The sequence below is a fragment of the Cetorhinus maximus genome, chromosome 25 (genome assembly GCF_964194155.1).
Source record: "Cetorhinus maximus chromosome 25, sCetMax3.hap1.1, whole genome shotgun sequence".
Taxonomy (NCBI): Eukaryota; Metazoa; Chordata; class Chondrichthyes; order Lamniformes; family Cetorhinidae; genus Cetorhinus; species Cetorhinus maximus.
Window position 1 is genome coordinate 5,201,461 of NC_135903.1, and position 22,158 is coordinate 5,223,618.

Genomic DNA, 22,158 nt, shown 5'->3' on the forward strand with positions numbered 1-22,158 from the left:
GGAGATTTAGCTGAGACACTGAAGCCATGGGACTGCACCCCAGCAAAGAGGTGGGGGGCTGGGAAGGTGGTGATTAAGGGGATGAGAGATCAGAGAAAGAAATCAGAAGTATAAGGGGGAAAGAGGTAAACCAGGCAAAAAGTGAGTGAGTGTAACCAGATTAATTTTTATGTAGCATTGAAAAACCAATATTGCAAAATACCTTGAACAGCTACTTTTTCTGGACATTTAACTTGTTCAGTGGAAACAAGATATTTTATTTAAAAACAATTAAAAGCTTAGTTTTGGTACTGGCCCACGTACATCACAACCCCAATAATATGCATTTTTCTACAGGGGAGGGGCCAGCAAACCTCAATAATGTTTATTAAGTTTGTGCTGCCTAAAAATGCAATGTATGTTTTAATTTTATTTTTTAAAAAGCACTCTTAAAATTAAACAACACCTCTTGAAACACAGTAAAGCCAAACAACCATATCTGGACTCCACCTCTTGCCAGCCATTTAAATGGTTCAAATGGAATACAACTATCACAAGTTTCAATTTCTCCCTCTATGTTGCGATCCTAAGATTGGGACTTGAAAATTCAGTGCTTGAATGAAGTGTTTTTATTTTCCTGCAAACACCCACTTATATCAAATATTGACCAACAAAAACTCTCAATGTAAACACTTCATACACCTCAAAATATTGCAGACAGCTCTCTGTGTAGGAAACATCAATCTCATAAAGAAAATCCCAACAGGGTTATAACACTCTCTATCTCTCTGAAGGCCAACATTGCTAAGATAACTTTCTAGATCTTAAAGATCTACAAAAGGGTGTTTCCCCCCCACCCCCCGCCCCCACCCCCTGCTGTGGGGTAGCAACCAGTCTTAGGGCTCGATGCAGAGTCCATTTGCAGCACAGATGTCATCATATGGTATGTTGTGAAGCCTGGGAATTATCCAATACTGCCATAGAAGCGATTCAGTTGGTGTAAAAGCTGTAGTATCCAGTATCACTTCCATTTTCCTTCTCATACTTCTCACCATTCTGATTGGGGGGAGAGTTCTCGGTGCTTGAGGTATAAGGAGACACTTTCCTCCGTTTGCAATCAACTTCATACAATCCTGAATCTGAAGAGTCTGCTGACTTTACAGAATGAGGCTCAAGCCAGGATGAGTCCTCTGTTTCTTTGCTTTTGTCCTCTATGTTGACCAGTGTTGGCCTGGTATCAGTAATTGGTCTGTACCAGGTCAGTGCAGAGCCAGGTTTGCTGTGGTGATACTGAGAAGCTCCCCTCGCACCCCATGCATTCCCTGAACTGAATGGATGCTCTTGGTAGTAGCCCAGAGCATGGGGGGTTGCTTGAAGAGGAGGAAAACCTTTCATACTGTAAGTCATAAATGCATTCCCTGTGTATTCTGGATCGTAGGAACTGAAATCCAGCCTGTTGGTGCTGGTCTGTTGTACTGGCGACATGAACCATCGGTGAGGGTTTGTAATGTCTTCCCTGTGTTTGGATGTGTGGGACACAGTCCGATCCCCATTATAGTACCTACCCTGTGGCAGGGCATTCATGTACTGATCATGTAGGAAAGGCTGGTACCGTGTCCCTGGGACCAACTGCTGGCAGTTTTGCTGGTCAGGCGGAGAGGGAGTCAGTCGGTCTCCTTCGGAATTGCTGTACATTCTGAAAGAAACAATTAAAGAGGGGGTTCATAGGAACATAGAAATAGGAGGAAGCCATTAAGCACCCTCAGCTGTTCTGCTATTCCATGAGATCATGGCTGATCTATAACCTAAATCAATAGACCTGCCTTTTCCCCATATCCCTTAGTGCCTTTGGATAACAAAAATCGATTGATCTCAAATTTAAAATTAACAATTGATCTAGTATTAATTGCCACTTTCAGGGGAGTGTTCTGCACCACTACCACTGTTTTTGTGTGGAGATGTGTTTCCTTACTTCGTTCCTGAAAAAGTCTAGCTCTAATTTTTGAACTATGTCCTAGTCCTAGACTGCCCAATCAGTACAAATAGTTTCTCTTTATCTTGCCTATCCATTCCTCTTAATATCTTGCAAGCTTCAATCAAGTCACTCATTAACCTTTTAATAGCAGGGAATACAACCCTAGTTACCGTAATCTTTCCTTGTAATTTAACCCTCAGAGTAGAGATAGCATTCTCCTAAATTTACATCACACTCCCGCTAAAGCTAGCATATCCTTAGAAGTAGTGGCCAGAATTGCTCACAGTACTGATCAAATTTCTTGAGTTATAAATGTATGCACTCTGTCCACTAAATGAATGATTAGATAACTAGATGGTTAGACATTACATACTGAAAATAAATTGGTGGATTATACCCAAAGAAATGGTTACAGAATTCTAGAAAATTCTCAAGTAGAAGTAGGACTTTCTGAGAATAATTCTGGACTATCCTACTTTGGGGGAGAGTAGGGTAGTCCAGAATTATTGCAACAGGGATAATCCAGGTTTCATTGCAACGAGGTTGACTGCTAGATGGCGAGCTCAATGATGGGAAATTGGAATTGAGTTGATCCTGTACTTCAGGTTCAATATGCCAATACTTAAGTAAAGTAGTCTCCAGAAGTTCAACCTGTCTCACTCAGCGCAAGTGCCTGAAAGGCCAGACCTATCACTGGGAACTTGACTTCTTCCTACATAACCCAGCACGATGATAAACCAGTCCTCACTGTGCGAGTAGTGGAAAGGTTTTCACTGGTATGTTACATTGGTTTAGCTCCGTGCACACTTGGCATCCCCTAACCCAGGGCTGTCGCCAATCTCAATGAGATGATGTGTCCCTCGATTTTGATTCAGAGTGCATGCAGAGCAGGCGGGATGGGATGGAGAGTTGAGAGACCAATGAGAATCAGTTTATCTTGTAGACTTTCATTGAAACAGTGCAGTGCAGCACTGCTTCCTGCCTAAAACCAGTGGGGGCGGAAGCCCGAAGCTACTGGAAAACCCAAGGGAATGGTGCCCAGCGTAAAGTCAGTATTGGGGATATGGCAGGGGTGTGGTTTGAGGAGGAGCCTGTGCTGAAAGGGAGAGGAAAAGCTGAGTTGGGAGGCCAGTGGTCTCTCTGCAGAGCCTAGGGGAAGCTCCTGCTCATCCTAGACGACAAGGAAGAAAAATGAAGTACTTTTTTCGGGGACATCTTATCTGCTAGGCTTGGCTGGGCAGGAAACGCACTGTGGCTTCCCCCCTCAGCCTGGCAAGTTAAAATTGCATCAGTGAGACCTGGTATACATGTTTGAGAAAGGACCAGCTTTGGGTGGATATCCTTACAGCCTGCAGTCAATCCAAGTTAAGATTGGAAACCGTCAGTAACCGGCCTCTGCATGGTGGGCGGGTGACCAGTGATATTTTAACCGTCTACCCTCTCAGCTTGTGCCATGGTTATACCTATTCCCTTCAATTCTGCACTGTAAAACTGTGTCAATATTGCACGATAAATATACTCACGAATCAAAATTGTCTCGGAAGCCTTTTGCAAAAGGGTTGTGGTCTATTTTAAGTTGTGTGATCTGGAAAGGAAATATTCCAAAACAGTTAAGCACAGGTACATTTCCCTATACACCTCCATACATTGCCTGCCTACAGCAGTTTTACTGGTTGAATATCTTTTTAAATAAGCCAGCTCCATGTTTTCTGTTTAGTGGATGAGATTTTTAAAACTATTCTTATTCCTTGAATTTCCACTCCTAGGGTTAAGTACATTTTAAGCATCTCTTTAACCCATTCAGACTCAATTTGGCCTTATTCTCATTGGAGTTCATGATTACAAACAAACATTCAATGAGTTAATACCTCTTGTAAAATCAAAGAACATTGTACATGTATACTAGAGATTTCCTTTCTAATTTCACCAGTGGTAATTGCTATATTGTACAGCATCACAAGAGAGATCCATAAGCCAGCTTTCATGTAATGTATTCTTGAGTTCCTGGCAATGCCTGGTAACATATTGTGAATTCAACAATAAAAATTCTCAATTTTGCACATTTTCTTCACCACTTCTCGAGTACATGAATCACTAATATACTCCTGACAACTTTCAATCGATGCAAGATGGACTGCAGCGGTTCAAGAAGGCAGCTGACCAGCACCCTCTCAAGGGCAATTAAGGATGGGCAATAAATGCTGGCCTAGCCACATCCCATGAATGAATAAAAAAGAGATCTATTTATGAACTATTGTGCTCTTCCCTTCCCAAGGACTTGCTCTAATGCGCATTAGAAAGGAGTTACTGAGAGAAGCCTCCAAATTCAATCCATGATTGTCCTGAATTAGTTGGTTTCAGCGGGAGCAGCAGTCATGATGCCATAATTGGACTGTTTGGGAGCCAGGGAATCCACCAGGCTTCCTCCTCGCAATCACTTTCCACAAAATAGTTGTGAGTGGCTATCAGCTGGGAGCAGATTGACTTGGCTGCAATAGTCCCCTTCTCCCAGTTGAACCTGCTGATTCTCACTAACTGGGCTAATGTGTGAACAACGGTCAAGTTGACCAGAGGGCACCTGCCACCAGAGCACCTCAGTGAGCTCAGGAGGAGAAACACCCTTCAATGTCTTAAGCTAGAAACAACTATATTCCATATGCCTTTTGGACTTCTTTGCACTCAGATGAAAGTACCAGATGGCATTTTATATTCTAAAGGAAATTGCTGATCTGCCTCAGTACAATAGGAAGCTCAGAAAGCTGTTTGTATTTCTTGCATTGGATTCCTCATTGCAATATGCTAATCACAATAAGTGCTTGACATGGAAGATTGAGTCCAGGGCTAGTCTTTTATCTCAAACTCGTTTACCCTCAAGACAGCTCTTCAGTATAACAAGCTTTCCCCATCTCTCACACTGGAGTGTTACAGCTATACCCATTTATAGGTGAACCAATGCCCATCACCTATTTTAACAAGCAATTGTCTTAACAATATAATTGCTATACAACGCAATTGCTAGTAAATAAGAAGATAGTTATTGGACTTTGACAATGTAATCACTGATACATTTAACATAATATCTCACTATATCAGAGGAAAGAATATTTCCAGGCTGTTTTGAGTGTATTGTAGACTTGGAGAAGGCACATTAATGATGTGTCCACTCCATGGTTTAAAGATACAGGATACAAAAGTATGAAAAAAAGAGCAAGATAAGACCATGAGATCTGTCTAAGATCACCTTCACCATTAGATGGCGCAACCTTATGCGCACCCTCACCAACCACCAGCACTGTTAATTCCTGGCAGATTGAAAGATTCTCAGCAAAAATCCAGGAAGTTTCTCCCTAAGGTAACAAATCAAGCTCCAGGAGACCATGAGCTACTGCCCACCCCTAATATATCCCAACTCATTAGTCGTTGGGAAGATACACTACATTCCATTCTCTCACTCAACCCCCACCGCCCCCCCACTCCCCTCAATAATCTTGGCTGACAGAAATGTATGAAACTTTACTGATGTCAACTCACATCTGCATTCTGGTAGGCAGTAACTGCGATGAACTGTGTTTCGGGGAACGTGAAGGCTTGCATTTTTGTCGTGAGGTATGGGTCTTCAGTGCCGTCCTCCTTCACTTCCACTATGTGGAGCCGCGGCTGGTACTTGTGTAGAGATTGCAACACGATCATCTGCAATAGAATCGCAGAAGGCCATGAGAGTACAGAAAGCCATGAGAGTACAGAAAGCCATTGCATTGCCACCTGGTTTTATGAAACACCACCTTAGCATGCTCCTGCCAAGACTCAAATGCCCACTTAAGGTGAGCTTCTGCTGATTCTCACTAGATTCATGCATGGTCATGTCGGTGCGCCTGGCACCAGTGGAACTATGCCCAAAGAAGCATGGCAAGTCAGTGAAGCAATTGCTTCATGTGCTGTTCTCTGATCACCTGATGTCTGTACAAAATTTGGCCTTAGCCCTCATCTGATGAACTGAGGGTGCCCAGTCGGTGGGAGGGCTGACAATTGACTGATGCAACACTGAGGCAGCCCACAGATACATTCTGGGAGTAGGAGCTGGGGGGCGGGCGGGGAGTGTGTTAGGGTGGGGATGGGGTTGAAGGAGAATGAGAGTGGGACCACACCTAATTATTGCTTGCTTCCAATTTGGCACCCGGTGTGCTTGGTCTCATTGCATGAGCAGAAATCAGGTGATAGAAATGCTTAGTTTCTCCCCTGATAAGTGTCTTACACTATGATACTTGGCAATTTAGCAAAACCCTTTATTAAGACCGATAAGGGCATTTCCCCATCTTTATGTCTGTCAAAGACACTCTCAGGCCTCCAGTGTTCGCCAAATCACCATCCCCAACTCCAGGGATAGACAAGAGACAAGGGGCTGGATTTTCAAAGGGCCATCTGGTCGGGGCCCAAAAAGATCATGGTCCTGGAGGTCATCTTGGGGACCCAATGCCAAGGAACCAGTGATGGGGGTGGGGTGGGATGGGGAGTAGTCACTGCCAATAAACTCGTTAAGGGGCCTGCCAGTTTGACACTGGAATATTTACATGTTTTTCCAGAAAGCCCGAACAGCCTTGTGCGTGGTAGTACACAGCTTCACTGTGGGGCCTGGTAAATCACTCTGCATTCATTTCTATATCAACTCCATGGGCCTAGTGAGCACCGGCACGAATGCTGCTCCTACCCTTCTTGTCCATGGCTGCTTTCCACTGCATTCCACCCTGAGGAGCTGCCTGCTGGAACTGGCAAGGCAGCAGCAGCCCCCAACATGCCGGGCCCAGGCCCCTGCTGGAGGTTTGAACCTGTTCCAGGGGCACATTGACGCCATTTCAATGGACCTGAATCCAGATATTCAAGTGATTGCAGGTCACTGTAGCCTAGAGTTGCAAACTGTGATTAAATGTATTCCTGGAGGTTTTATCACATGACTTTTCCCCACACTCCAACCTTTAGTCGGTCAACACATCCATCCTTGTGATGCACTGCCCTTCTACACTAATTGGAAAGCAAAAAGACTCATTACCCAATTGGATGATGCTTGACTGTCAGCCAAACAGCCTTTCCTTTGCCCCCATTTTCAAAAATTTTTACATTTGGTAAAGAGAAATGTTCGAAGAAAATGACAAAAAAGACCCCAATCTTTTTTAATGCCCCAATGATTTTTCTCCAGGGCTGCACACAGCAGTGTCCTGGAGATAGATCTTCGATTCCTGGAGACTCCAGACCAACCCTGGAGGGTTGGCAATCCAATTGCAGCCAGAGTGCACCAGGGGGAGGAGTGGTGGGGTTGGGCGGGGGGTGGAATCAGCCCCTGTGTTTACAAACATTTATTTGTAAGAGTGGATTTCCTTCGGCTTACCTGGGTGACGTTGTTAGATGCTCCTTTATTGTTGGTCAGCTTGAGTTTACCAAAGGAGATTTCCTGGCGCATCCAGTGTGCTCCGGTGTTTGGCGAGTCCGGGTGGATGTACGTTCGGTTGCCTGCAATGGGATGATGGTGTTCGAATCACAAAGTCAGTCTACAGGCAAATTAAGTACGTTTTCAACCTGACTTCACAAGGAACTAATGACTCACGGTGGACAGAACTGAATGCTGTACTGAACAGAATTTTCAATGAGTCACCAGTGTTTCTAAGAAAGAGGTTGAGCACAGTAAAAAGTTAACAAGCGCTTACTCGCAACAAGGGTGGGCAATTGTAACCGGTGGCAAATTTTGTGGCGTGTTACTGCCAATTTTTAATTGTTGGCTGACACGTAGAAATGAGGCGCTGATTAACACAAAGCTGAACTTGGTTTCTCAGAGAAGCTGCATGAAAGTGGCCCCATTGACCTTTAGGCAGAGTCACTCGATACCCCTGCTAAGACCAGGGCTGGCTCCCGCTGTCTGGGTCTTCTACAGCTGGCTACAAGCTTAAAAATTATTTTTAAAAGAAGGACTCCCTGCTCTCGAGGATTTTCAAATCCCAACAAGTTTACTTCTGCTTCGCAGCTGATGGGTGAAGACCCGAGCGTCAGGAGCCAACTCCGCTGATTGCAAGCTGTCAAAACCTACTCAGCAAATTCCTCAAGACATAGCTAATGTAATACTTGTGATGTGTAGTCACTGTTGTAATATAGGAAATGCAGCAGCCAATTTGTGCACAGCAAAATCTCACAGGCAACTTGATGATGGCCAGATCAGGTTGAGTTTTATTAAGTGACGTTGGTTGAGGGATAGTTATTGACATCAGGCAACTCTCCCACTCTTCAAATAGTGCCATTAGATCGTTTACATTCACCAAGGGGGGCAAAGGTGGGCTTCAGTCTAACATCTCACCGGAAAGGCAGTAACCTTTGACAGTGCAACACTCCCCTAATACTGCACAGAGGAGAATTAGCATGGATTAGGTACCTGGAGTGGGACTTGAACCCATAACCTTTGAATTCAGAGGCAAGTATGCTGCCAATTTAACCAAAGCTGGTAGCTTGACATCTGCTTCTTCTGAATTTGTAATCCAAGAGAGAACATTCACTAAAACAAGCTGCACATTTTTGGTAAAAGGCTCACTGGGCCAGGAGATAATTAAGTGGTGTCTTGCACTGGCTCCAGCATAATCCTCAATCCCAGTGTTGTTGCTACGTGAAAGCACGAAGCAGGGCAGGGGCGTAGAGAGCCACTCAAGTGCCTCTAAATGGAAACCTCAGAAGCCTAGGCACAAGCTGATCTTTCATTGCCAACATTTAGAATGTTAGTCTAACTAACACTCAAGATAATTCATTTTTGGGAAATTGAAATTACCATAAATAGAAATTTCCCCCAGTGGCTTAACTGGTAAACCCACAGCCCAGTGTGGTGCTGATCCATTTAGACAGAAAGCTAATTAAGTTTTCCCGGTCTGTGTTGGACCTTAGCTGCGGCAGCAATCAGGAATGTGTAACAATTTCCTCCAGTGTACCTGGGTTAAGGATAGTGATAAACATCCAAATTGACATCCCATTTCTGATTGAAAAAAAGGGGAGAGCAAATAGTTTTGTGCATTTTCCTGATATTTAAGTTTGCTAAAGCCTTGCTAGCAGGAGACTACGTGCTAGGTCAGTCTGAATACTGAAGGCGTTAAATCACAGGAATGTCAACTGATGAAGGCATTAGGAATCTTGAATATAAAAAGTGTAGGGAAACAGCTGCTGTAATACTAGAATGTTATAATATAAAGATTCGGCTGGAAAATATTACAGTGCAATGGCTGCAGAGACCGGATCACTGTCGGAAAATTCATGAGTCATGGAAACAGCTTGTCTTAAATGTCTGAGGGACTGGAGAACCCCGTTACACTGCAATTGGGGTGGATCCATTTATTTATGTTTTAACAGATTGGGTCATTCTGCCCTGTATTAGGAAGAACATTAACAAGTGTCTATGTGTTAGAACAGAAACTCTGCTAACCCCAGGCCCACAAGCTCTGGCATTCCAACTCCTGAAGACTTGGCAATGTAGTGTTCCTGACTTGTTGGGTTTGTTTTCTTTTTGAATTTTCTGGGCATGGAGTTTGGAATTGTACTTAGTTTCTGAGTAAAACCATTTCACTGCTGCTGGACAGTTCATCTTGCGTTAACCAGTACGATTCCGCAGTGCTAGCTTCCCCAGCATATCTTAACAACAATGTGACAATTTCTGTTAGGACTCCTTTTAGTTTAGGAATTGGAAAGGCCTTGCACATTCAGCGGCAGCAAAATTACCCAATTACCTGAGTAGACCATCAGTTTCAATTCTCTAGAGTTACTGATGCTGTTGTAACAGATGCCAAGTTTACAATGTGTGTTGGATTTGGTACAGGTACATACAAAAAGTTCCTAGTCACTTTGTAAATGGGACCTTAATAGCTGTAAATGAAGCATGACATATCTACTCACTTAAACAATGGCCAATATGTTCAACTAATTTTGTTAATGCACAGATGAATGGGTGCCTTCTAGACTGGCTGTTAATGTAGCCATTAACAAGTCATTAAGATGAGGGAATGTGATCTTAAGCTGCATTTTATGACTCTATTGCCGCCAGCAGCCAACCTCAATGCCAGAACAGTGAGGGGAATGGGGCGGCTCATGTATATTGCAGGGTAGATTTGGCTAGGGCAGAACTGTGCAAGCAGATTTCCTTCTTTGAAAATGAGAGAAGTCAATGAAAATTATTTTTAAAAAAACACCAGTGTGATCCAGTGTTTAACAAGAGGCGCAGGGTACATAAATCATTGCTGGAATCCAGTTTTCAGCAAATCATAGAATGGTACAGCAGAGGCCATTCAGCCCATCGCGCCTGTTCCACCTCTTTGACACGGACGTAGGGAACAGGAGTGGGAGTAGGCCATTCAGCCCCTCATGCCAGCTCCGCCATTCAATTCGCTCGTGGCTGATCTTCTGCCTCAGTGCCATTTTGCCACACTATCCCCGCATCCCCTTTACCACCTAGAAACTATTGATTTCTGAGGCTTTGGCCCCTGGTTCTAGAACCCCCAGCCAGCAGGGAAAACATCCTTCTCTCATCTGCCTGTTCGAGCCCTGTAAGAATTTTGTATGTTCCGCGCTGTTCAATTAGTCCCATTCCCCAGACCCCACCAAGTTTTGCCTTCGAGTATTTATCTAATTTCCTTTTTAGGTTCCCTACTTTAGGAGCCTTGCCAGCATCATGGGGAGCTGCAGAAGAAATCCATTAGAATGATACCAGCGGTGGGAGGCTTAAACTACGAGGAAAGCTCTTTAAAACTGGGGCTGTTTTCACCAGAATAAAGAAGGGATCTGATAAGCATCCAAAATGCTGGAGAGTTTTGATAAAAGTAAACCGAGAGACTGGGCATGAAATTTAATATACAATCACCAAAAAACAATAGGAGCAGTCAGGAAAATCTTTTTATGCAGTAAGTTGTGCAGACCTGAAACAAGAGGCGCAAGTAGAATCTGTACTATGATCAAAGGGAAGTGGTAAAATATATGAAGACTATAGGGAAATAGCACAGGAAATTAAGATTAATTGCAAAACTCTTTTGGAGAACAGTTATGATGGGCCGAATGGTATCCTTCCATACTGCGAAATTATGGCCAGAGCTTTATGTTGATCGGGCGGGCACGTGCCCGACCTGACCGCATGTGAAATTGCACGAAATGACGTCGGGTGTGCGTCCTGAGGTCATCGGCGATATTGAGGTCGGCAGGCGCCCGCATGAGTCGGAGCCAAGCCTGCCGACAATTAAAGGGCTAATTAAGGCCATTTAAAAACCCTATTGTCTACGATTTTACACCGCCCGTGCGATTTCATGCTCGTCGCACGGGCAAAACGGGCAGGCAGGTTTTTAAGGAAACCTTGTTCAAGGGCCTGATGAAATGCCTGGGGTGAAATATAATTTAAAAAAAGATATCTGGAGGCAGGACTTTTTTTGAGTTCAGCTGTCAGGTGCTCGAATGTGTTGCATAAACAGTTTGGTGCGTTCTTTTCTTGCCCTTTACTCTGTCCGGGTCTGCAGCTCTCCCTGAGCAGCTCTGCAGCAGCTGTCAAGCCTTCAGGGAGCTCGCTAGAACCGCCCACCCGCACCCTCACTTTTGTCAGCGCCTGCCCTCTTCCCGCTGTCTCTCCCCCCACCCCACCCCGGCAGCGCTGAGGTGTAATTGCGTTCAGGGGCCGATTGTGGGTGGAAGGGCATTTCATGTCCGCTTCTGGGCCCGCTGACTTGGCGCACACACCAAGCATGAAATTCAGGCCTGTGGTTCTACAATCACACCTGGAACATTGTCAGTCTGCCTGGCACATTCCCTGATGCTGGGCGGAAGGTTCTGTACAGTCCGGTGATTGCATTTCAAGCTGCGTAGCTACAGTTACTTTAAATCAGGCACCAATGGTGCCCAGAGGTCAGGCGTCCAGATCAAAATCCTTCTTGAAGGCCATCACTATGTTTACGTGGTTGTCCCTGCCAGCGAACAATCCCACTTTTTACTTGGTATTAGATTGAAAGGATTCGAGTTTGGGTTTTGTTACTCCCCTGTTTATGTGGCAAATTGTTGGCAACAGCAGTGCAAATGGTGTCATGATGCTGTGGTGAAAGCGTGCAAATGCACCACCAAACTAGTATCAACAGCTCCGAAGCTAACTTCAGAATTGCACTGCCACTTTAAGTCAGTTCTGATCCCAAAATTGCTTTGCGTTGATACAGAAATGGCACCTTTAAGTAATTTGCCGTAATCAGAGGCTGTATAATGCCGTATGCGTGATTCAGACAACCCTTGATCTTTTAACCACTGGTATTGCTCTCTCTGCTACTTTAATGGAGGTGTTACACTATTGAAAATAAAAAGGCTAATATCTCCATGAAGAGTAATTGAAATTAGAATTTAGCCATTTAAGAGTGAAGTCAGAAAGCACTTCTACATAAAGGCTGTGGTGGAAAACTGGAACTTACCCTCCAGAAGCTCAAAAAGCACTGGTGGTCGATTGAAATTTTCAAAATAGAGTCATTGTCATCGAGGTCTATACCACAGGAAAAGACTCTTCCGCCCATTGAGTCTGCGCCAGTCAAACAAGCACCTAACTATTCTAATCTCATTTTCCAGCACTAGGCCCATAGCCTTGTATGCCATGGCATCGCAAGTGCACATCCAAATACTTCTTAAACGTTATGAGGGTTTCTGCCTCTACCACCCTTTCAGGCAATGAGTTCCAGATCCCCACCACCCTCTGGGTGAAAAAATTCTTCCTCACATCCCCTTTAAACCTCCTGCCCCTTACCTTAAATCTATGCCCCCTGGTTCCCTCCACCCTCCTGCCTCTTACCTTAAATCTATGCCCCCTGGTTCCCTCCACCAAGGGGAAAAGTTCCTTCCTGTCTACCCTCTCTATGCCTCTCATAATTTTATAGGCCTCAATCATGTCCCCCCCCTCAATCTCTGCTCCAGGGAAAATAACCCCAGTCTATCCAATCTCTCCTCATAACTAAAACTGTCCATCCCAGGCAACATCCTGGTAAATCTCCTCTGCACTCTCTCTAGTGCAATCACCTCCTTCCTATAATGCAGATTCCAGAACTGCACGCAATACTCTAGCTGTGGCCTAACCAGTGTTTTATACAGTTTCAGCATAACCTCCCTTCTCTTATATTCTATGCCTCGGCTAATAAAGGCAAGTATCCCATATGCCTTCTTAACCACCTTATCTACCTGTCCCGCTACGTTAAGGGACCAGTGGACATGTACACCTCGTTTTTTTATTAGTTAAGGGCATTAAGGGCTATGGGGCCAACACGGGGAGATGAAGTTAAGATACAGGTCCAGCTATCAGACCTACCCCTCTTCCTATGTTAAGTAAGATTCCCACCCCAAACTTGGACAGTATGGAGTGGATGAGAATGTTCAAGACTCCCTCATTCAATCCACCTCTACATCTTCTGTCCTCTCTGGTGTGTGCATTTATGGTCAGCGACTGTCAGCTGTGACACAGTTTGTAGTACTCTTGTCTCAAGAGTATTAACTCCAAAACCTGCATTGACAATCCAGTGCAATACTTTAGGGAGTGCTGAGCATTTTGGAGTTGTTGTCTTTTGGATAATATGCCAGTTAAACTGAGCTCTGAGGTGGATGTAAAAGATCCAATAACATCATTTCAAAGAAGCACAGGGGATTAATCCCTGGGAACCTGGCCAATATTTACCCCTTAACCAACACCACTGGAAAACAGGTTACCTGCTCATGATCACCTTGCTGTTTGTGAGAATTTGCCGTGCACAAATTGGCTGCCGTGTATCCTACATTACAAGTGATTACACTTTATTTGCTGTACCAAGATCCCCAGCTTGTGAAAGGTATTATATAAATGCATGTGCTTTTTTTCTCTCATAGAAATTAGGAAAGTTCTAGGTTCAGTCTCCAGTTGATCATGCATTAGACACTCTCAGCCAGCAGCACAGTGAAAGGGCTAAGATTCCTGATCATTCAGGTAGTGACCCCTGTTAGAATGTGTGTGTCTGGATGTCAAGTGAGAACATCAGGATCTGCTGACATACCCTGGTATGCTGGTCTGTACTCTCAAGGCTCACACAGCCATAAGCACTGGCTACTTGGTAAGGTACAGAAGCATGTAGAACTGTACGCCAATAAAGCACAGGGGAGAGGAGAAAATCATTGAGAAATACCCACCATCACAACGAACATCTCATATATCAAAACGTGATTGTAACTGACATGAGTGGATATTGTGCTGTCTGGGACTAATCCAAATTATTGATGTGCTTGGCATGAATTAATTTTTAATCTGAGAAGAAAAGTAAAACCAGGACATACAATATACTGCACAGTGGCTATCACAAAAATGCAGTCAGTTGCATTTGGAGTGTAAAACGTGAAATGTAGAATATAGTTCTGTGCATCAAAAGAGAGGAGGGTCCTAATTGTGTGGATGTACTGATGGTGGGGAGGGGGGGAAGAGGCAGATTTCACTGATTTCTGACTCCTTCAGAGAGTAACACGACAAAGAGCAGACAATGCAATTGTAACTTTTATTCTAAAGTGGTCTAGTTTTCTTTTAAATTATTTTCTCCCTTTTCTTGGTTCAATCCAGGACAACATTCTACCTCTCTCCCATTGCCTTGGTCAAATGTACATCCTTCATATGGAATCCAGGGACAATTGCCAATTGACAGTTTGGTTGTACAAGTCATCATAGCCAAACCCAATGAGATGCTGGACAATGACCTGGTGTTAAAACCCTGTACAGTCTTGGATATCCCCATCTCCCTCCACTCCATTATTGATGGTCATCTTAGCCCCATCATTGAAACTTCCCGTCCCGTAGCTTCTCCACCTCTATGCAGTTAAGGGTTCCATAACTCCATCATTTTGACCATCCTTTCAGCTGTGATCCTCTCCTTACTCTTCCAACACCCTTTATCCTCCATTGAAAAGTGCACCACACCCCCATCCAAAATTAATGGGAGTTATATAAACAGTCACTTGGTGGTACAGAATATTTCTGAAGAGGAACATATTGCTGAAGCTTATCGCCTATATTTGTAGTATAGGTTGTTGTGTTCATTTGAAATTTGGTATTCTTGTGTTTGTCCTATGACTGCAAGATGAAAAGCTACAGCAACATGTCTCACTTTTCAGCAATATTCAGATGGGAGTTACGCTCCTGCAATTACCTGGATTTTGAAATTATCTTCCCTATCTGTACAGTGTTCATCCCTTGGGTGAAGAATTACTTTGGTTCCCCAGCGATTTGGTGAATTTAAAGAAAGAATTTTTTTTGGTGTTTGTAAAATAATGTCAATTTATTAACAGTTCACGGATCCATACCTCATTGAAAAAAAGTCTTAAATGACCCAAATAAATCCCCTGAACACAGAACCCTATGTCTATTATGTACATTCAAAACACTCGTTGCAGGGTTTCATATCCTCAGGACAACCCAAAGCATTGACATTTTGCTTTAAAAAAAAGTCTGCTTCCAGTGGGACCAATTGTAAAGTTTTGTACCTCCGGTTAAAGGCTATAACGAATGGGAAATAATTTAGTATTTTAAAGCTCTGTTTGGAAAAAGCATCCTTTTCGAATGCCTTGCTAAAAGTTGGCCAGTGTTCACTGATGAATTATTGCATTATCAAATGCCCCATCATACGCTAAAGTTGAATTCTCACTGTTACCCATTGGCATAACATTGAAGCATAGTGACATGAGTTTGTTTTCTCTGTGGTGTATAGACACTAATACATTAAAGTATATTGAGTGAAACCACTGAGGCAAAATTATACCAAATCTGGCATCTGCTGCCTTTATAAAGTCATTGACTACATTTCAAAAAGTACTTGTAGAGTCAGTGGTCTAGAAATTTCTCATGGTGGTGCCTCAAAATAGGTGATATCAAATTAGCTGCCTGTTATATACAATGATAAAAACAAAAAGCTAAAAGCTACTGCGGATGCTGGAAATCCAAAACAAAAACAGAAATACCTGGAAAAACTCAGCAGGTCTGGCAGCATCGGCGGAGAAGAAATCAGTTAACGTTTCGAGTTAACGTGTTCTGCCGAAGGGCCATGAAGGCTCGAAACGTTAACTGATTTCTTCTCCGCCGATGCTGCCAGACCTGCTGAGTTTTTCCAGGTAATTCTGTTTTTGTTATATACAATGCCTGACATTCAGTTCCATTGACTGCAATGGAATTAAAATATCTGGAGCTGCATTTAATGAGCTGCTGAAGTGATACTCTCCGTTTTATGCCACCTCCTGAGATACATGTTTACCAAGGCACAAGCGGGGCTGTACATTGCAGATTACAATGTGCATTCTTGTGGAAAGATTTAAAGCACAATGCAGAACATTCTGGTACACGATCTACGAGCGAACGCTCCTTTAGCCTCTGGCACACTAACCTTGCATACTGCCTTCTGCTTTGCCACACTGTACCCATTTTCCTCCCTGGTACCTCCAGTGATGCTGATCTGCCAGGACAACATCCACATAAATATTATAATGAGCAGAAGGATCCAGCCCCGTGATGTTAAAACTCAGGAAAGGGAACATCCGCCTGGAAGAAAGAGAAGAAAACGGTCAATACTTTGCACGTTTGGAATCGAAAAAATAAATTGCTCGACAATGTAACAAAAATTTCTACCATTTGGTCTAGAATCAAAGAGGGAGAAAAGTCTCTGTTTTTAGCTTTTGACTTCTCAATGATTAATTTCCAGATATGGACACAATGGTTAATCAGAAGTCTAGTGACCTGGTGTCCTGCCCAAAAAATAACCGTCAACCAGTGTCACTAAAATTACCTGGTCAATTTTATATATACTTGTTTGTTGGACACACTTGGCAGTGTGCAAATTGCTGCCACATTTCCATCATTACAATAGTGACTACACTTTTTTTTTATTCTCTGGGATGCCAAAGGTCATCCAAATTGACTCATTCACGCAAGTTGAACAACCAGAAATCATCAAATTGAAGAAAGAATGTCAAAGGTTTTTTTTTTATATAACACAATCTATTATTTTATGAAATTAAAACAAAAGAATAAGACAGATAAATTATAAAAACAGGAAAATCATCAACTGCTCTTTGGTTAAAGCAATAACAACAATTTGTATCTTTATAGCGCCGCTAACATAATAAAAGTTCCAAGGCATTTTACAGGAGTATTATAAAACAAAAAATATGACACTGAGCTACATAAGAAGATATTAAGTCAGGTTACCATGGTGGTGAGAAATAGGAGGGGCCCCAAGGATAGATCCTTGGAGGAGAGCAGATGTAATGGTGCGAGAGCAGGAAGAGACGCCATCATAAGTGATGCTCTGGCTATGATCAGATAGGTAAGAATGGAACCACATGAATGCAATACCACCTACTGGATAACAAGGATGTGTCAGAGGCTGCAAGCATTCGAGAAGGACAAGGAGGGAAAGTTTTTACCTTTGTCACAGTCACATAGGATGTAATTTGTGAATTTAAAAAAGACCTGTTTCAGTACTTTGGCAGGGACTGGAGGGATTCAAACGTGGAGTTCTGGGAAAGACGGGTATTTGGGGCTGCAATACATTCAAGGACTAATTTGGAGAAGAAAGGGAGGCTGCTAATGGCATGGTAGTTTGCAAAGATGGTGTGTTCAAGGCAGGGTTGCCAACTGTGATTAAACGTATTCCTGGAGGTTTCATCACATGACCTGCCCCACACTCCAGCCAATAGTCAGCCAACCCTGTGACATACTGCCTTCCTACACCAATTAGGAAGCAAAAAGACTCATTACCTAACTCGATGATGTTTGACTGTCAGCCAAACAGCCTTCTCCCCCCATTTTCAATATTTTTTATATCTAGGAAAAAAATGTTCAAAGAAAATGACCAAAAAAAACAACCTTTTTTAATGTCATGATGATTTTTCTCCAGGCTTGCACAAAGCAGTGTTCTGGAGATTGTTCAATTCCTGGAGACTCTAGGCATGAAGGTTGATTTTTTGAGGCCGGGGGGGGGGGCGGGATGGTGGCAGAATGGAGAGAGGGACAAACGCCTTAAAAGATAGAACGTTAACAATATTGGCTAACATGGGGGCCAGGAAGGGGATGTTGTGTGGTCAGCAGTTTAATGGGAATAGAACCAAAGGAGCAGGAGGCGGGTCCCATGGCCAAGGAGGTCCAAGAGGGCATGAGGGGAGATGGGAGAGCAAGATGTGGCTTCAAGGCCAGGGCAATTCTGGAGAACAGGACCAATTATGCTTTGTGAAGTCCATCCAGGTCTGGCTGAAAGGTTAACATTTTGTCCGCTCACTGGGGATGGTGGGGGGCGAGGGTGAGCAAATGTCATGTGTCAGTGTTGTGTCTGAATTCGGCAGTTAGAACTTTCTCCTTGGAACATGTGTTGGGTTTATTTTTTTTGGATAAATAATATTTGGTAAACTTATTTAAGAAGAGTGAAAGAACAAGTAAAATCAAGAGCTTGTAACCAGAATAACAGGGTGAGGAAACTGGATACGGTTCATTGATTATAAGATTGTTCTGACGTGCTCACTCTGGTATGTGCAGGAAAGAGGAGTGGATCACATGGGTGAACGTTCTCAGTAAAAACCACTTGAGCGGAGAAAGAAAATATAACAGCCGAATTCCATTACTGATTTCCGATGAGTGTCTATTTGAAATGAAACCGAGCCTTGCAGTGATCTAAAATGTCATGTGTTTGGGGGGGAAGGGCTGCGAAATTCGTGTCATAGTGGCATAACAATCACCGGAGTTAAAATGGACTCCATAATAATTCAATCAGTTTCTTCTTTCTCACCGGGATGTTAGTTGGAGTTGAGGCAGCATCAGTGCAATAGGCATGGAGGCTGACACATAAAACCATCCAGAATTCAGTGCTAAGTGGCTAATCTTGAGTGATCCCTGTGGCTCAGCCAGTACCTCCCCCATCTCTTGAGCCAGAAGGCTGTGGGTTCAAATCCCTCTCCAGAAATTTGAGCATAAGATCAAGGATGATGTGTCAGTTCACAGAGGTTCCATGGGCAGGAATTTTTGCTCGGCATGTGGGCATGCATCCAACATGCCCGAGTGTAAAATAGCGCACAATGACGTCGGGTGAGTGCCGATTAAAATCCAATACTCCAGCGCAATTATAACTGGGGCTTTTTTTGCTGCCCGTCCACCATTAGTTGGCAGGTGGGCAAATCGGCCAGGTAGCTATTGCATTTTTCAGGGAACCTCATCCAAGGACAGGATGAGGTTTCCATCATTAAATGTAAAAAAAAATTAAAATCTATGCACAGGATTTTTATAATGTCTATGCTCAGGTGACTGCTTGTGTTATTGCCCGACTTAAAAAGTCTTTATTTGATACGTTTGCAGTCTTCAGCTCCCTGAGGCAGTCTCTGCCTTCAGAGAGCTTTCTTTGAGCGCTGTCCCACGCCCACGCTGACTTCAGCGCTCGCTCTCCTCCCACCCCCACCTCGGCAGCACTGAGCAGTTCAGCACATTTTTCACACCGGCTGGCCGTTAATTGGACAGTCTGTGTGAAATCACAGTTGGGAACCGTTAGCGGGCAGCGGGCCATTTACCGGCCGCTCCTGGGCCTGCCGGCCTCAAAATTTTGGCCCATCTTTTGGAAGAGCCTGGGGCCCCATTTGCCCTCTCTGGTAAAAGATGCAATACCACTATTGGAAGGGTAGGGGAGTTCTGCCTAATGTCCTGGCCAACATTTATCCCTGACCAAAATCATTAATGAAACAGATAAGCTGGCCATTAATGATCACATTGCTGTATATGAGACTTGCTGTGCATAAATTGGCCACCTTATTTCTTATCATAAAAGAGTGACTACATTTCAAAAGTATTTAATTGCCTGTAAAGTGTTTCAGGACATCCTGAAGTTGTGCTATCGAAATGCAAGTTTTCTTTCTTTGACCACATGGATGACTTACTGCATCTCACTTAGGAAACTCCCTTTCCCTTTTATCCATTATACAGAAAAAAGAGTTGAATAGGTTGCATTGAAATTTTTCACATTCAGGCTATGTCAACAGGCATTTCCACTTTGTTCAGCCCCATCACCTTTTGGGTTGAACTAATTTGCCAGGGAAGCAAACACAAGTTTACTGGAACGGCAGAGAGCAATGCACAGATGAGAGAACATCAGGTCTAATTTACCCGAAAGCATGCTGGTTTGTGTAAAAGTAATTTGGACAATCTGTTGCACAGCGTTTTACACACATATATTACATAATGGACTACTTGAGGAGAAGTCCCAATGTGTCACTCACAACTCTATGAAACAACCCTGCCATCAGAAACACAATTCACAGACTGAATTTGTTTTAGTTTAAAGATCTGTCCACACTTCTAAGTCAACGTGTTGCACATCAGACCACAATGATGCAGAAAGATAGTGAAAATGCAATGTGACATCTCTAAGCATAAGCACACAGAATCAATCACATAAAAGGAGTTCACCGGAAAAAGACTTTGTATGGTTTTCGGATATGAAATACAGTAAAGTCAAAACATTTTAGACCGTTGCTACCTATGCTGGGAGTGTTAATGTTGCAAATGCTGTGACAATTAAGTGTGTGCTGAATAAACCTATGTTGAAGACAGACTGATGGATGTTCACTGGATTAACATGAAGAATTACATTACGTCAACTGCTACTAGGATCATTTGTTTCTATTATATTAAAATGGGTGCTGGAATATTGGATTTTATGCTGCTTTTTGGTCTATTTAAAAGCCACTGCAGTCCTGAATGGATTAAATGCCACTACAGATGGGTAGATAATTCAGATATTGGGATTGTTGACCAAAAAGCAGTCAGTCATAAATTCCCATCTAAATATTTAAACACTCACTGTAAATTGGATTAAATACTAAATAATCATTACTATTGGCAAAAGAAAAATGCTAGCATTATTCTACCCTAGGCATCTTCACTTACTTCCCATTGCTGAAAAGAAAGACATGTTGCTGAAACTTTGCATCCTGCACTCATCAGCAGAAACACAAGAATACCAAATTGCAAACGATCACAAGTTATACTGCAGAAGAAAAATATGCTGATTGGTTGGCAAGTCAACTGTGATTGGCCGAGGCATTGCCATGGAGAAAGCAATGGGGAATTATCGGTTCCCCAAGCTCCCAGGTAATTCAAAAAAAGCAGATTTCTGTACATCTTAGATTTCATAACATTTAATCTCTGCACGCCCCTCATTCCATCCCCTGAATATACCTTCCCTATCTGACAGCAGCGATTCATACCAAAAATAATGCATTTAACCAATATGCCCAGATACTTTGCAAAAAAGACACATCAATCCAACAATGCACAGTACCTCATGAAATTACAGAAAGATAATAAAAAAAAAGGTGGACATCACCCCTTCTGCAACTGACAATCCAATATCAGTAACAGGCACCAGAACCTGGGTAGTCCAGGCTAACACCCATGACTCTGCATTATGTTTTCTGTTTTATATACTGAGAAAGCGCTGCACTGTTGGGTGTGCTATCTTTTGGATGAGACGTTAAATCGAGGCCTGGTCAACTCTCTCAGGTGGACATGAAAGATTGTGTAGCATTATTTCGAAGAACAGCAGAGAAATTCTTCCCAGTGGCCAGGCCAAACATTATCCCTCTACCAATGTCACTAAAAGTGGTTATCTAGTCATTATCTCATCACTATTTATTGGATTTCGCTGTGCACAAATCACCTGCTGTGTTTCCCTACACTAGAATAATGCTTACATTTCAGAAAGTACTTCCTTGGTTATAAAGCATTTTGGGTTGTCCTAAATTTGTGAACGGTGCTATATAAATGCAAATCCCTTCTTTAAGAAGAATGTGCGAATGTATGCCAGACTATATATTGTTCATGAGCTGCAATTTAAAAATAAAGTAGATGCCAAAGAAGGATCCCATTACTACAACACATGCAAATAAAATATCTTGTGTATTCCGAACTCGTTCAACATTATTGCACTAAATCTGTGTTGGAAGCATCACCTATCTCTATCTGAGAACATTTCTTCCCTGGCATCAGGAGGACAGTAATTAAACTGTTGATTCCGAGCCATCTACTAATTATACGGTAAATGGCCAAATGGGCATATGCTGAAACACAGCACACTATATGTACTCAGCTCTGTGTCGCCTGCATATGAAGCCTGCTTCACCATTCACTAGGGCTGCAACAACTTACA

General features: G+C 43.1%; 1 protein-coding gene across 1 annotated transcript in view; it reads right to left on the reverse strand.

The window, feature by feature from the left end:
* Window positions 1-865: 865 nt before the first annotated feature.
* Window positions 866-22,158, reverse strand: part of tbx21 (T-box transcription factor 21) — a 34,772-nt gene continuing 13,479 nt past the window's right edge. Inside the window, exons 2-6 of the mRNA XM_078529173.1 lie at window positions 16,360-16,514; window positions 7,335-7,456; window positions 5,486-5,644; window positions 3,478-3,539; window positions 866-1,675 (exon numbers count right to left, since the gene is read on the reverse strand). Coding sequence (XP_078385299.1) covers window positions 970-1,675; window positions 3,478-3,539; window positions 5,486-5,644; window positions 7,335-7,456; window positions 16,360-16,514 — 1,204 coding nt within the window. The 3' untranslated portion in view covers window positions 866-969. The remainder of the gene's footprint in view (window positions 1,676-3,477; window positions 3,540-5,485; window positions 5,645-7,334; window positions 7,457-16,359; window positions 16,515-22,158) is intronic.